The sequence below is a fragment of the Fonsecaea nubica genome (genome assembly GCF_001646965.1).
Source record: "Fonsecaea nubica strain CBS 269.64 chromosome Unknown Scaff67, whole genome shotgun sequence".
In the NCBI taxonomy this organism is placed as follows: domain Eukaryota; kingdom Fungi; phylum Ascomycota; class Eurotiomycetes; order Chaetothyriales; family Herpotrichiellaceae; genus Fonsecaea; species Fonsecaea nubica.
The window spans coordinates 131,912-146,131 of record NW_019173740.1 but is presented as its reverse complement, the minus strand read 5'-3'; the positions used below and the strand labels follow the sequence as shown (position 1 = coordinate 146,131).

Below are 14,220 nucleotides of genomic sequence, written 5' to 3'. Positions count from 1 at the left end.
TGTTCGGTTTCATTCAGGCAAGAATAGAATAGCCCGAACCCCTTTGTTTCATTCTTCTGCTTCTTCTTCAAGAGCTTCCAACTCGGCTTTCTCGTACGTTTCCATGATCTTTGGATCCCACAGTGTAGTGCCCTTGGGAGGAATGCCGTGGTTCATATCTTTGAAGACCGGACCGATGCAGTTCTCCCATCTCTTTCTGCGATCCATAAGCATCCGGGCCGAGTCACCAATATCTCTTGCTCTGTTCACGCTCATTGCTGTTCCAGGTCCACCAATGCCGTGGCTGCCCGGTTTTGGTTTGTTGGCTCCTGGTCCACCCTTCTTTGTCTTGCCCAAAGTACGAGTTCGCTTGAGGTAGGCTTGTTGAACTTGGCTGTCAAGGTCTTCATGGATAGTGCTGTATTCCTGAAAAGCGAGTCTTTCCTTGGCCAGATCCAGCAGACGGGATTTGCGTGCCCCGTTGACGACCATGACGCGACGCAGCTCACCCTGCAGCAGACGTAATCTCTCGCTGATATCATCGTCATGGTGGGCGTCATAATCGGGATTTTCATCCTGGCCCAACAAACCAAGATGCCGAAGTTCACCTTTGATTCGTTCCTCACTCTGCACGTAGTCGAGGCGCTGGGAGTTAGACGATTTGGCAGGTGCCTGGTCTGCCACAGCTGCTGCAGGAGGCAGTGGCTTCTCAGAGTTGTCATGACCATTAGTGAGCCCATCCAAATCCATAGTATCGTTGCCATCATTCATGAATGTATTCAAGTCGCCAGTAGGATTGGTCTCACTCGGTGGGGATCGATGCTCGAACTTGAGAAGGGAAAGCAGTCGGCTAGCGAGTGGTCCCGTCGAGATCTGGTCTGTCGCGACGTTGTCATCGTTGATTTGTTCCAGATTCCCTCTTGGATGGTTCAAGGATTTCTCATTGCCATTCTCCACGGGAACGGATCCCGAATCTTCTTCTGCCCAGATCTCTTGATAGGAACGTTTGCCTCGGGGTACTGCGAGAAATGGAGTAGTGCGATCGCCCTGCTCCACGTCAGTAAAGACTTATTCTGGTGTTGATCTCATCCACTTACTCGTTCACGCAACCATGCAATGTCCTCTTCTGTCAGAGGTCGGACATACGGTTCCACATAGGTGAGGAAAGTGTTAGCAGCAACTTGGTTGGTTGGCTTAGCGTTGCTAAAGTCTTTGTCAGGTGGTGTGCCGGCGACTTGGTCACTCAGATCCTTCGTCGGATACGCCGTGACACTGTAAATCTCCTTCTTCTCCTCGTCCGACATGCTTGGAGTCACTTCGCGAATGTGGTAGATTACTGGGTCAGGTGCCAGGGGGTCGGGGAAGAAACCTTGCTGGGGAATGGGCGGCGGAACAACGCGGTTGTCTTCTGCGTCTGACATAGACACGTCCGACTTGGTTGGTGAGGCGTGTGCGCTGGCAGCTGCGGCGTCTGGAGAATCAGCGACTTCGGACAATGATGATGTCCCAGGGCTGAGTTTGGTCTTCTTTGAAGGAGAAGGACTGTCCAAGGGACCAGGTGTGGCACGGGACAATTTCGTCTTTGAAGGTTCTTCTAGACATATGTCGTTAGTGAATTCTAGTCGTCGTATAGAGCCTCAGAGGACCTTTGATAACTCAACACAGGAAGTTTGCCGGATGAGCGCCAAGATGGCATGGAATATAGAATTATAGGAGTCAGTAGATGGACAACAAACATACCTTCTTTCTTGATCTCGACATTGTCCACCGTCTCAGGTCTGTCTTTTCGTTTCTTCGCCTTGGGATTCTTCTGCGACTGGCCTTCCTCTTTGCGTGCTTTAGCCCGGCGAGCCTGCTCAGCCTGACGATCGCGATCTTGCTGGTCTGTTTCCACATTCTTCTTCTGCTCATGGATGAGCCGGATGGCTTTCTCGCATGACTCGGCGCGTTTTTCGGCGGATTCACTGAGATGCTTCAACTGGTCAATGATATCGTGCAGCGACTTGGGCTCCAGTTTGGAGCCATGAGTATCCAGATGGTCTATGATCTCTGCATAATTCGGCTTCGAAGACACCAAGAGTTTGGACACTTCCAACTCGAGGAGCGGAGTGGTCGTTGGTGCGGGCGGGGCAGTTCCAGCACTGATCACCGAGCTTGGTGTCGTGTTTCTGCTTCGAGACCGTCGCCCGTCTCGATTCTTCTTCTTGCTAGCACCTGGTAAGGGAGGCATGGTTGGATCGTGTCCTGACTTAATGATGGTAGGGATGATCGGGGGAACAGGATGTGGCTGAGAGTGGCGTTTGAGCGCTCGATCTTCCCATCAGTAAGATGTCTGTGGAAGTTCCTGACGAAGGTTTCAAGCCATTGCCGACGCGACAATCAATGAGGTAGTCGCTGCAGGCTCAGTGGCTTCTTTGCGCTGTTCGATGTGGTTCTGACTCGATACCAACTTCTAACACTACTCCTCAGACTTGACGTTGGTACCGCCGCAGGTGAATGCCAAGCATGTTGTCGGCTAACATTCCGCTTGTTGTCTGGCGAGTTTACGAGGGGGACGGATCGGATTCTGCTTAAGCGGAATGGCCTAGTCGCGGTTGGAGAACCGGTCCAAGCCGGTCCAAGCCTGCCCAGGCCTTTGCCCAGGCCTATTACAGGCTGTGTGGCCCTTTACGAGTGCTTGTAGGTTTGCCCCCCTCCGAAACAAACAAACTGTTTTAGCGAGGGAATCAGCCGGATCTGAAGGAATCCCCTCGCCCCCCTCAGCGCCCACTCACAGAAGCCCAGCCCCGGAAAAATCTGCATGATGCTGAGACAAATCTCAAGAGGCTGGGCATGCCTTGGATGAGGAGCAGCCCGAGTGGGCAGAACCGCTTGTATTGCTGCATTTATTCAAAGTCCGCAGATCGTCGGAAGTCGATTATTCAATTGAGGTGGAAAGTCCGTTCCTCGCTTCCCTTCCTAAACGTTGTTTCGCACCTTTGGTATACGTCGTCCCCCTCGGCCTCGACGCGGTCGCAAGGCCTTCTATTAACGACGTTTGCTTGATGAACCTGATGCGTGCGTCATCCGAATATCGCAAGCCTCTCTCCAACTCCATCCGTGTTTGCCGGCGCCCCGTGTCTGGATATTCCTGTCGCACATCCCAAGTCATGTACCCGGCCGACTGAGCCTGCGCAACCGTTCCCTTTGCAGTCTGTGGCAATCAACTGTTTCAAACACTCTAGATAACCATGTGTACGTATGACCTTTTGTGTTGCTGTCTCACGCAAGAATAGGCGCTTACCCGCAGCACAGCCGCACAGGACTTCGGCGTTGTTGCGATTGTCTTGCCCAACCCAGATTACGACCCCTCCAATGGAGCCCGCATTGTCAATGTATGAAACATCAAGACAGCGTACTAGACTTCCAAAAGATGACTCTGCTAATACTTGGAAGGACTCACTTGGCTTTGCACTGAGAGCTTCGGGTCTCATTCGCACCCTGTCGCCCAACAATCCTCATCATTACGATGTCATACAAGGCCTTCTCTATACTCCCGCTCTTCCGGCGTCTAGTCCTTGTGACAACTCCACCAGATCCCTGATTCCACTTAATGCCACGACACGGGCAGAAATACCTCCGGGCGACTTTCCATTGATTGCGTTGGCACCATGGACGGAACCCGAGTGCGTTTTCTCCTACCTCTCTGTCATGCGGTCCGATCAGGTCCGAGGAGCAATATTTTTTCAGCCTGGGGCTTCGGATTCGCAACCTCCTCCCGTCAGCGATCGCTCCTGGACACTTCGTGACGGTGGACAATGGAAGTCCAACAATGAGTATCCAGTATATGCCGTACCTGGAATGCTGGGAGCTTTCCTTTTGAATGAACTAGCACGATACTCAGGAAACATGTCAGAGGTCCCATTTGGTAGTGAGCTGGTGGAAATTTACGACCCTCACGATACTGTCAGGCTGTATGCAAGAATGGACGTCAACTCTACCAGCGGCATACCTTCGCTATGGGTGTTTTTAATCATCGTCTTGGCTATCCTTCTGGCAGTGGTCCTGATGACTTCGATCGTCATGCACATGATTCAACGACGACAACGACGCATCCTCCAGCGCCGAGTGGCAAATGGAGAGGTCGATCTGGAGGCCTTGGGGATCAAGAGGCTGCAAGTGCCACAAGAGCTAATTGACAAAATGCCAAAATACACGTACCATGCCAGGTCGGAGCCAAATAGCGTCAACGGTGACGGGCCAAACGAATCTGTCGAGCCGGAAACGGTTGAAACAGTCAAACCGGGGGTGGACAAATCGATGCACACTGACGCAAAAGACGCTGATAGTGCAATCGCCCCCGCAATTGTGGTCCGCCCAGTTGCGTTCTCTCAGTCGACTTGTCCAATATGTCTGGACGACTTCATCAGTGGAGAGACCAGCGTTCGCGAACTGCCTTGTAACCATGTCTTCCATCCGGAGTGCATCGACTCGTTCCTCCGAGACAACAGCTCATTATGTCCCCTATGCAAGAAATCATCCCTCCCACCAGGATACTGTCCCGTCCAAGTCACGAACCTCATGGTCAGGCGGGAGAGACTCATGCGGAGGATGCGGGCGCGAGCAGGTGCACAAGAAGATTCAGCGATAAGCATCCCGATGACTCGACTTCCTGCCCCGGTTCTTGCGCTAGCCGGCCGCTCCCTTCGGGGCATGACGATGCCGATTGTGTCTCCTCAAATTCCCCTGGATCAGGCCAGGAGTGCTGGTGCGCCCATAGAGGATGGACCACCCACTCGCAGGCGAAGTACGGCCGAAGAAGAGGTCCCTGCTGAGATTCGAGCCCAGGGCGTGTCCGCGAGGAGAGCGTGGTTACGTGAACGGCTGGCGCGTAGAGAAGCTCGCAGTTATGAACAGCGGGCTGATCAAGGTCGGGCGGCTGAGGAGTCAAGACCTCTCTGTAAGTATTTCAATCTACATCCCAAACCCACAGGAACTGTCGCTGACTCATGATCCAGGGCGCCGTGTTGCTGGTCGATTGTTCCCCAGTCTTTGATGAGGCGATGATGTTCGGGCCATATACCCTTTGGTAGATTTGTTGCATAGCGATTGGCGTTTGTAAAGTATCTTTACGTTTGCTCCAGGAGGTACATGCGTTGATATATGATAGGATGGTTGGAAAAACGCAGGGGTAATGAGTGTTTATGTGAATGATGTTCTGGTCAAATGTCCGTTTCAGGTTGAACATGCAAAGTCTGTCGTAGCTTCGTGGTCACATTTGTGATAGGGCCAACGATGTATATCAACTGGCAAACTTATCATGTTTCCCTTTGACTCTGACGTCCAGGACCTCCTCGTAGAAATTCCCTTCCTTCTTAGCCTTTTTCAAGCGCTTCACTTCGTGCTCCTCCAGTCTTCGCCCGACTGCTTGTTCGAGCTCCCTCCGGCTGACCTTTTCCTTTGCTTTTGTCTCTTTATTCTGCTGCAGTCGTGGTTTGAAGCGGGCCTGCATTTTGAAGACGAGATGGGTCGATTCCGAGGAAGCCTCGCCGTCTCCACGAAGTGAGACGTTGATTGATTTTGCGTTGTTGGTCTGCTTCGTCTCTGTGACGGCGCAGAGATATCGCCTGCCCTTGTCCCCGTCTTCAGACTTTGACGCCGCAGTCCGTAGCCGCCATCTCGTTTTGCCATCTGTAGCATCGTCCACGGCCTCTGCTATGAATCCCTCCTCGACGCCTCTGGCCTCTCTCTTCGCGCCTAGCACGCCCACTGAGTCACAGCTCAGATACCCGCTATGGCTCCCCTTGAAGCTCAACTCTCCCTTCGACAAACCCGCCACGGAGCTCGCGACCCAGACCTGTCGCACGTCATGAGGCTCTGCGGTTTCAGCCACGCCCTCGACGATATTTTCTAGGGGCGAGGCAAAGACGTTGCCGTGCGCGTCGGCAGCGAGTGCCGTGGGGGGAGTGGTGGGGAGAACAAGCACGACGGGTCCGGAGAGGTCGCTGGGCTCGTCGGGGGTGGTCCAGGAGTCATCGTCGGAGGGATCGACCGCGAGTTGACCACCGGCGTTTTGGGCGTCGTCGACATCTTCGTCGTGACGATGCTTGCGCTTCTTGGGCTTCTTGTCGCCCTTGAATGTGAGAGGTTTGATGGGCATGGCGCGAGAACTCTGGGTATCCTAATCGTTGCACTATACGTTGTGGTGGACTAGTAGCTTGACAGCTCAAGGAGGTATTATGGGCGGCAAATACCGTTCTCAGCGTTGGTAGTGCTAGCACGGGCTGGTGTGTCTGGAGGGTCTTTCGCGTGCACCCACGTCAGAGGGATGAGGCTGACGAGGCTGCCCTTCAGCCTTGCCAAGAGAAATAGTGTTTCTAACCACATTCCTCCTGTGAACTGGAATCAAAGCATTTCTTGATCTCATAGCTGCATGTTGGCTTATTCCATTCTCCACTGCCGTTTCCACCTCTCATGGCACGAAGGCGATCGATACCGCGGCAGTCAACCGTCACCGCGGCGAGTCCTGCCACTATGAATCCCATTTACTCCCTTGCCAATGCGATCAACAGCTTCTTTACGTCTCCATCAACCGTAACGCGGCAACAATGCGATGAATTTGCTGTCTCTCTTGTTGGTGAACCTGTCATCCCTGCACCCATTCAGGGTGCGTTCAGCTATACTGTCATAGCCGGACCCACGCAAGCTAGGATCGTGCAATTTCGGGCTCAGAACTCGGTCCTAAACATGGTGATCTTGAATCTGGCTCAAGCAATTTATGGACAATTTGTGGCGGCCTGCACTTATCACGGAACTATTGGCCAGTCGTTACCACTTTCTGTCTACGTGATTGAAAAACTTCCCGGAATTGCCTATATCCAAGCGCGATGCCTGTATGGCCTTTCCACTAACCCGTCGTTAGAGGTAGCTTCACGACAGTCAAACACCGTGGTGGATTTGGCGAGGTACATCATACCTGTACTACTTCAGGATGAGCTAAATTTATGGGATAGATTCTTCGCAGTGTCGTGGAAACATAGGCAAACACTGCTCTGCAATGTCGTCGAAGCCATCCATCATGATTACAAGCAGAAATTCGACCTCCTTTCTCAAGCCTTACCCTCCCGATTCGCAGAGAACTTGAGACGAGTTCGCGCAGAACTTTCATTGCTCTTTACATCGACACATCCTTTAGTCCTGAGCCATGATGATCTGTGCGAGATGAATATCTTTGTGGATCCCAACACTGGGCATATAACTGGGATTATCGACTGGGCAGAGGCTAGCATCCTTCCTTTCGGCATTTCTTTGTGGGGTTTCGAGAACATACTCGGCTATATGGATTCTCAAGGATGGCACTATCACGATAATCGTCACGAACTCGAGGACTTGTTCTGGCAAACTTTTGAGGTGACTGTTGGTGGAATCTCAGAGGCCGACAGACAAGCCATCCATGTGGCGAGGACGGCTGGCTTCTTCTTGCGTTATGGTTTCGTGTGGGAAGATGGAGTTAGAGAAGTACCTGCGAAGGAGTCGGATTCCGGGCTGAGATATCTTGATGCGTTCTGCACAACTGGTGACGGAGACCTCCTCTAACGGGGCGAGATGGGGCGAGCTTTAGAAGGTCTGCTGGCTCAAGGAGGAACCTACTATACCACGCCAGGTACGGCTGTTTGGTGGGAGTAGAGGCCGTATTTGCTTAAAGATAGCCGATATCCTAGTCGAGACGGGCAGTGGATTCAGTGTTTCTTAGTGGCAACACCAGAATTGGATCTAATGGCCTCTGGAGGTATACAAGGGGCGACTGTAATGAACATTTTAATTGGAGGTTGATCAAGGGGGGGGGCGAACTCAGATGAGCGGTAGTTGCTGACTAAGGAGAGATCGGCCTTAGACCTACATACTTGTAGCTCTCCACCATCTCTCTCTTTCTCTCTGTTGGTGATGTCTCATCTACAGGATTAGTGTCCCTTCCTGTGTCAAAGCTAAGGGCACGCCACTACCAATAGCGCATCTCTCATCTCTTCTTTTTGGGAAATGTCGCACGTCAGCATCTTCCACAGAAGAATCACCTGATGGCAGCCTTGGCCCGAGACCATGTGATATCACGCGCTCAATTATCCTCCTTTCTAATGTTGATGGAGAGAGTTGTCGGGTCCCGCCCAAGGAGCTGCGGTGGGAGCGAATAATGAAAAAGAGGTCTTTGTGGCTTGGTGCTTGTTCAAGTGGGTGTCCCGCAATCTTCTCGCGCAGCAACATCACATCTGGGGTAAGTCGAGTCTGGTGAGGATCGGATGATTCGCCTTGTCTTGTCTCGTCGTCGGTGTGACTCAATGACGGACAATGAAAAGTCTCAATGATCGATGCTATTATTTCTCGCAAGGGTCATCCCAGTGTTGGATTGGTATCCAGGTCTTTCAACAGCAGAAATTGAAAACATCACGGATCCACATCATCGAATCAAATACCAGACAGTGTCCCAGTGGAACAGAAGACACCCAACACAACAACACTCAACTCATATAGTCTCACACATTTTGAGTCAAACGCTATGAGTCGACTATCATTATCACCGTCCGACATCCTCCTCTACGTACTCGCCCTCTTCCTCCCTCCAGCGGCGGTATATCTCAAGTCGGGGTTCAACGGAGACTTCATCATCAACATCTTACTGTGTATATTATGGTGGTTCCCAGGCGTCATTCATGCCTGGTGGATTCTCTACAGATACGACAGGTCATGGGCAGAAGAGGAATCATATATCCTCAAGCAAACGAGGTGAGGGGATCGGTTTTCTGGCGAGGACGCGCTCCTTTTGTGCGTCTGACACCTGGTTTGTCGTCTACTCGTGGACAAGTGGGGAGGCGCTCGACATGGACGGAGCATGATAATACTTGGGTGGGAGCTGTGTCTATGAAGACCGGCTTAGGGTTACCAAAGGCTTCGGAGGGTGAGGAGAATATTGGGTCTTGTAAGTGTGGAACTCGAGGTGTGAGAGTATTATCTCCCTCGACGGTACCAGGATAGACCATTGAAAGGAGCCCTAGGAGAAAATACTTGCGAAGAGTTCAGGTGGAGCTGCATCTCGGCAAGATTAAAGATCCATTCGCCAGCTGGTTTCGACTGCAAAGTTGTACAACAAAATACCCGCATACTACAAATTTCGCAAGCACAATTCGTGATCAAGTGGACTCTTTACCGCATTTCTAGAATGATGTCGACGACTGTTCAGCGAAGCCTCAGTAGCCTCTGATCTTGCCGATTCTTGAGTGTCATGGGGCGATCAATCCTCCCCTCACTTGCTCAAAGAAGCGGGGAGCCAGGGAACCTGCGTCGGCTCATGAGGGCTTGGAACCAGCTTCATGGTCAGGACGTCCTCTGTTGTCGAACTACACAGAATTGATAAAGCGCACGATACCACGGCACAATAGCGGGGGATCGAGAACATGGTCACAGTGAAGAAATACCATCTCCCACCAACCTCGCTCGTTCCGAATTCGCCACATCCCCTCCTCCACTACCCTGGTCTCCTGTCATCCACGAACACGACCGACGAGAGCATCGCAACCAAGGCTCACGACCTCTTCGCGGCGAACGGGTGGGAAACGCAATGGATCTTCCGCTACGGCCCATCGCAGCGATCGCACTACCACTCCGCGGTGCATGAGTGCATGGCCGTGCTGTCGGGGACGGCGACGATCCGATTCGGGGTCGCCGACACCGTCGCCGACCTGGACGAGAGCACCTACGGATCCGGCAGGGAGGAGGGCGGCATCGAAGTCGAAGCGCGGGCGGGGGACGTGTTCATCCTGCCCGCCGGCACGGCGCACAAGACCTTCAACACATCCCCTCCCGCCGAGTTCAAGCTCCTCACGCCCGGGGACGGGCATGCGGTGGCCGGGCAAGGCAGTAGCACCAAGGACACGTTGGCCGGCATCGAGCTCACCGGGTTCACCATGATCGGGGCGTATCCCAAGGGCGGAGGTCACTGGGACTTTGCAAAGGGTGGTGAGGACGTGGGGAGGTTCGACAAGGTGTGGTCTGTGCCGAAGCCAGAGAATGATCCTGTGCTGGGTAAAGCAGAGGAAGGCCTTTGTGGGCAGTGGCATTGAGTTTTCTATTGTCGGCGACTTTTCTGTTCTCTTTTTTTCTCTCTCTCATGACTCCTTGTAGTTGTCTTTTGTCTTTTCTTTTTCATTGCTCGTAGCTATGTCTCCTACATAGCTATCTTGAGTGGCCACCCCTGCATGATTCGAGTCTGCGTACAAATCAACCACCACTCATCTGCCCGCAAGTGTGCTGTATAAGGTCCAGGGTTCTCGGTCGTAGTTTGGCAATGGGGTTGATAGGCCCGAATAGCTTCGCTTGTACTTTGTACAACAATATACGAGGTACCGGTTCCACGTCTGCGCAAATCAATGTCCGGTGTCGGGGCTGTAATGCGGTGGGGACCCAGCAAGAAAGATTTGATCATCAGATAATCGGCCGATGGCAACAGCAAAATCTAATCTTATCCCGTCATAAGATTGATAAGCCTCGTCAAGAAAAAGAGGCCAACAAGACGCTACCAAGTCGGCTATTTCTTTTGTGGTTCTCGTGGCCCTCGTGGCTCTTGAGCTTCCCATTGACAAGCAGTGGCAAGCCGGTATCCATCCCGCAACTCAAAATCCCGACATCGGGTCCCTTGCAAGTACATTGGGTCATGGTTGGTGCATCGGTAGCAAACTATTTGTGCGCCTCCCAGAACCCATGACAGCAGAGTTGCAACCATGCCATGAGGGGGGGACCCTCGCTTGCGAATTATCATGCTGGCTTTGCTGTTTGGAGGTTGCAGCTTGCAGCTTGCGCTCCATGTGAAAAAGGTAGGTTGAGGGAGATCTGCAGGGCACATCAGCTAGAAGCTCTCTCTTTCCTTTTACCTTTTTCCTCAGTCTCTACCATTCCCCGCCGTCTGTGGTTGTTTTCACCCAAACAGAATGCCAGTATTTCCAAAGCTCCGGCCTGGATTCCGTCGAACGACCACCGACGATGTGGTCACTCCTGTCCCCATGACTCCGGTGGGGAGAGATGAGAAAGACGCAGCGACAGACAACATCGAGGCCAACACAACAACCACCAACATCAATGACGAGGACCTGAAGGAAGAGGGCCTTGACGAAGCGGCCCAAAGAGGTGTCCAGGATGTCCAGGCCGTCACCCTGACCTGGTCCAAGAGATCTCTCGTCGCCGTCTTCATCCTGTATGTTTGACTGACCTTGCCAGCGGTGTCTCCGCGACGCGGTAGATACTCAGAGAGTGCTCTGGGCTGACTGTTTCCTCGTCAGGATGTTCCTCCTCTACTTCGTCAATGCCTTCCAGTCGTCGATCCTGTATAACTTGGTCCCCTTCGCCACGAGCTCTTTCGAGACGCACTCCCTATTGACCGTCATTTACATTGTCGCCAACTCGATGAGTGCCGCAATCTATATTCCTCTGGCCAAGATGCTTGACATCTGGGGTCGTGCCGAAGGGTTCCTCCTCATGGTCGCCTTTGCCACACTGGGTTTGATCTTGATGGCTTCTTGCAGCGGTCTGTCCACATTTTGCGCAGCACAGGTACGCGAAGCACCCATCATGCGGAGGAGTCAGCTTCTGGAGGAGGGTCACACGAGGCTAACCACGAGACGATCTTTTAGGTGTTCTACTCCATTGGGTTCGGGGGCTTGATATACAGCATCGACGTGATCACGGCCGATGCGTCTAAGCTGAAGAATCGAGGGTTGGCGTACGCATTCACATCGTCGCCATACATGATCACTGCATTCGCCGGTCCCAAAGCCTCGGACGACTTCTACTACAACCTCAGCTGGCGATGGGGATTCGGCTGCTTCGCCATCATCTTGCCGTTCGTGGCGGCGCCGCTGTACATCATTCTGAAGGTCAACCTGCGCAAAGCCGCGAAACAGGGCCTCCTCGCCAGAGAGCGCAGTGGCCGGACCTTGACGCAAAACATTTGGCACTATGTTCAAGAATTTGATGGTACGTGGGTGATTCGGCCTGCCCGATCCATTTCCCAACATGTCATGTAATACCTTTTGACTGACACTCTTTCTTTTCTATTCGCTACGAAACAGCTCCCGGAGTGATTCTCTTCGCCGGCGGGCTGACGGTCTTCTTGCTGCCGTTCACTCTGGCCGACTCTGCTCCCCACGGGTGGGCCACGGACTACATCATCGCCATGATCGTGGTCGGGTTCGTGGTGCTCGCGGCGTTCGGACTGTACGAGGCGTACGTTGCGCGGGCACCGTTCCTGCACGTCAACCTGCTGGCCAACCGGACGGTGGTGGGCGCGTGCCTGCTCGACTTCACGTACCAGGTGTCGTACTACTGCTGGAACAGCTACTTCACGTCGTTCCTGCAGGTGGTCAACGACCTCACGCTGGCCGAGGCCGGGTACGTGGGCAGCACGTTCGACGTCGTGTCCGGGGTGCTGCTGCTGTTCGTGGGCCTCCTGATCCGCCGCACGGGCTACTTCAAGTGGCTGCTCTTCGTTGCCGTGCCGCTGTACATCATGGCACAGGGCCTCATGATCCACTTCCGCCGCCCCGACAGCGGCATCGGGTACATCGTCATGTGCCAGATCCTGATCGCGGTGGGCGGGGCCATCTTCATCATCGTGCAGCAGATCGCGATCCTCGCGGCCGCCGACCACCAGCACGTCGCCGCCGTGCTGGCCCTGCTGTACGTGGTCGGCAACGTCGGCGGCGCCGTCGGCAACACCATCTCCGGCGCCATCTGGACAAACACCTTTGCCGACGCCCTCGCCCGCTACCTCCCCGCCGACACCTCCCCGACCGACCTCGCAGACATCTACAACAGCCTCGACGTCCAGCTGAGCTACGCCAAGGGCTCCGCCGAGCGCCGTGCCATCCAGCACGCCTACGGCTACGCCCAGGCCCGCATGCTCGCCGTCGGCACCGGCATCATGGGTCTGTCGTTGATTTGGATGTTCCTGATCCGGAATATCAACGTGAAAAAGGTCGCGCAGGTGAGAGGCACGGTCTTTTGATCTCTATCGTTTCTCCCTGAAAGAGCGTCATGGTTGGGTACGTACATACCTAGGTAGGTTAGTAGTATTGGGTAGTGTGATGGGTAGGTAGGGTAGGGTAGGATACCAATAGAACATGAGGAAAATCAAAGCGATTCTTGGTGTTTTTTTCATGACGCCAACGGACGATCTATGATGGTCCATATGACATGGTACATATGGGGAACAGCAAAACAAGACAAAAGGGTGATTAGGTCTACTGTAGGTATTGATACCCAGCTGGGCAGTAGTGATACTACCCAAGTACATATGTGCCGCCTGGCGATCCACGATTCGTCATTCTCTCCCAAAATCCTCCGTTTTTTTTGGGTTCATTCATTAGGTATCATGTCACACCTCGAACTCGATTTCTTCTTCTCCTCCTCCTCGTCGACCACTATTCAATCTAAACTGAATCTTCAACCCTGAATCTACAGGGCAAGAGGACATACATAGTTCCGAAATCTAGCTTTACGAACCCCCTCTGCGCCTTTCGAGGAATGGATCAAGGGGACCCGGTCGGTTTTGCAAGCGTATTCTCCAAGGTGGTCTATTGAGTTGTCCTGCCCTGCCCTGCCCTGCCCTGCCCTCATGAAATGCAGTCTTGGTTCGAAGGAGAAGCTGTAGGCGGCGAGGAGCCAGGCTGGGTTCAGACCGAGGGAGAATCCATCTGGGGAGGAGCAGAGGTCGAGCGGCTGTCGTTCGAGGGAGATTGATCTGAGGGAGGTTTCACAGCTCCGATAAAGTTCCTACTTCGTTCCGAGTATGACCAGGAGGTACAGCTTGACCTCGCAAGAAAGCCCTAGCACCAGTTCCTCCGTCGTCGTTGTGCGGGAGCCTCCAGACGGAATCGGGGAATCGAATCTGATGCTGAGCCGTACACCGGAGTGTTTGTTGTATAAGAACAAGCAAGTGGCCGTGAAATGACAGGAGGTGACTTATCGGTCACCGTTCGCGGGGCCATATAGTAGGAGGACAGTCTTCTCCATTGTACAATCAATGCGCGTTGATTTAGAGAGGTCGTTTTCCATGACAGAGGTCGAACTCAAGGCGGTCTAACTATTGGATGTTGATTCGGAGCATGAAAGGCCCGTTGCAGAGCCATGAGCGACCTCTATTTGATCTTGCCATCGTTACGTCCGGATACCCAATGCAGGACTTCTAGGGCCATTCGGCTTCTTTCCAAAGCAGCTCCT

At 53.3% G+C, this 14,220-nt stretch overlaps 6 protein-coding genes across 6 annotated transcripts; 4 read left to right on the top strand and 2 right to left on the bottom strand.

The window, feature by feature from the left end:
* Positions 1 to 48: 48 nt before the first annotated feature.
* Positions 49 to 2,209, bottom strand: AYO20_08482 (hypothetical protein; the record flags this gene model as incomplete). The annotated part of the gene is made up of 3 exons (XM_022646759.1): positions 49 to 1,026; positions 1,077 to 1,573; positions 1,720 to 2,209. The coding sequence occupies 3 exons, from the start codon at positions 2,207 to 2,209 to the stop codon at positions 49 to 51; spliced, it is 1,965 nt and encodes a 654-aa protein (XP_022497307.1).
* Positions 2,210 to 3,209: 1,000 nt separating this feature from the next.
* On the top strand, positions 3,210 to 5,014 carry AYO20_08481 (hypothetical protein; the record flags this gene model as incomplete). The annotated part of the gene is made up of 4 exons (XM_022646758.1): positions 3,210 to 3,213; positions 3,274 to 3,353; positions 3,415 to 4,918; positions 4,977 to 5,014. The coding sequence occupies 4 exons, from the start codon at positions 3,210 to 3,212 to the stop codon at positions 5,012 to 5,014; spliced, it is 1,626 nt and encodes a 541-aa protein (XP_022497306.1).
* A 246-nt stretch (positions 5,015 to 5,260) lies between these two features.
* On the bottom strand, positions 5,261 to 6,118 carry AYO20_08480 (hypothetical protein; the record flags this gene model as incomplete). Its single annotated transcript, XM_022646757.1, has 1 exon — positions 5,261 to 6,118. One exon carries the CDS (start codon positions 6,116 to 6,118, stop codon positions 5,261 to 5,263), a length of 858 nt encoding a protein of 285 aa, XP_022497305.1.
* Positions 6,119 to 6,432: 314 nt separating this feature from the next.
* On the top strand, positions 6,433 to 7,554 carry AYO20_08479 (hypothetical protein; the record flags this gene model as incomplete). Its single annotated transcript, XM_022646756.1, has 1 exon — positions 6,433 to 7,554. One exon carries the CDS (start codon positions 6,433 to 6,435, stop codon positions 7,552 to 7,554), a length of 1,122 nt encoding a protein of 373 aa, XP_022497304.1.
* Positions 7,555 to 9,404: 1,850 nt separating this feature from the next.
* On the top strand, positions 9,405 to 10,070 carry AYO20_08478 (hypothetical protein; the record flags this gene model as incomplete). The annotated part of the gene is made up of 1 exon (XM_022646755.1): positions 9,405 to 10,070. The coding sequence occupies one exon, from the start codon at positions 9,405 to 9,407 to the stop codon at positions 10,068 to 10,070; it is 666 nt and encodes a 221-aa protein (XP_022497303.1).
* An 864-nt stretch (positions 10,071 to 10,934) lies between these two features.
* Positions 10,935 to 13,006, top strand: AYO20_08477 (hypothetical protein; the record flags this gene model as incomplete). Its single annotated transcript, XM_022646754.1, has 4 exons — positions 10,935 to 11,197; positions 11,283 to 11,553; positions 11,634 to 11,976; positions 12,072 to 13,006. 4 exons carry the CDS (start codon positions 10,935 to 10,937, stop codon positions 13,004 to 13,006), a joined length of 1,812 nt encoding a protein of 603 aa, XP_022497302.1.
* Positions 13,007 to 14,220: the final 1,214 nt, after the last annotated feature.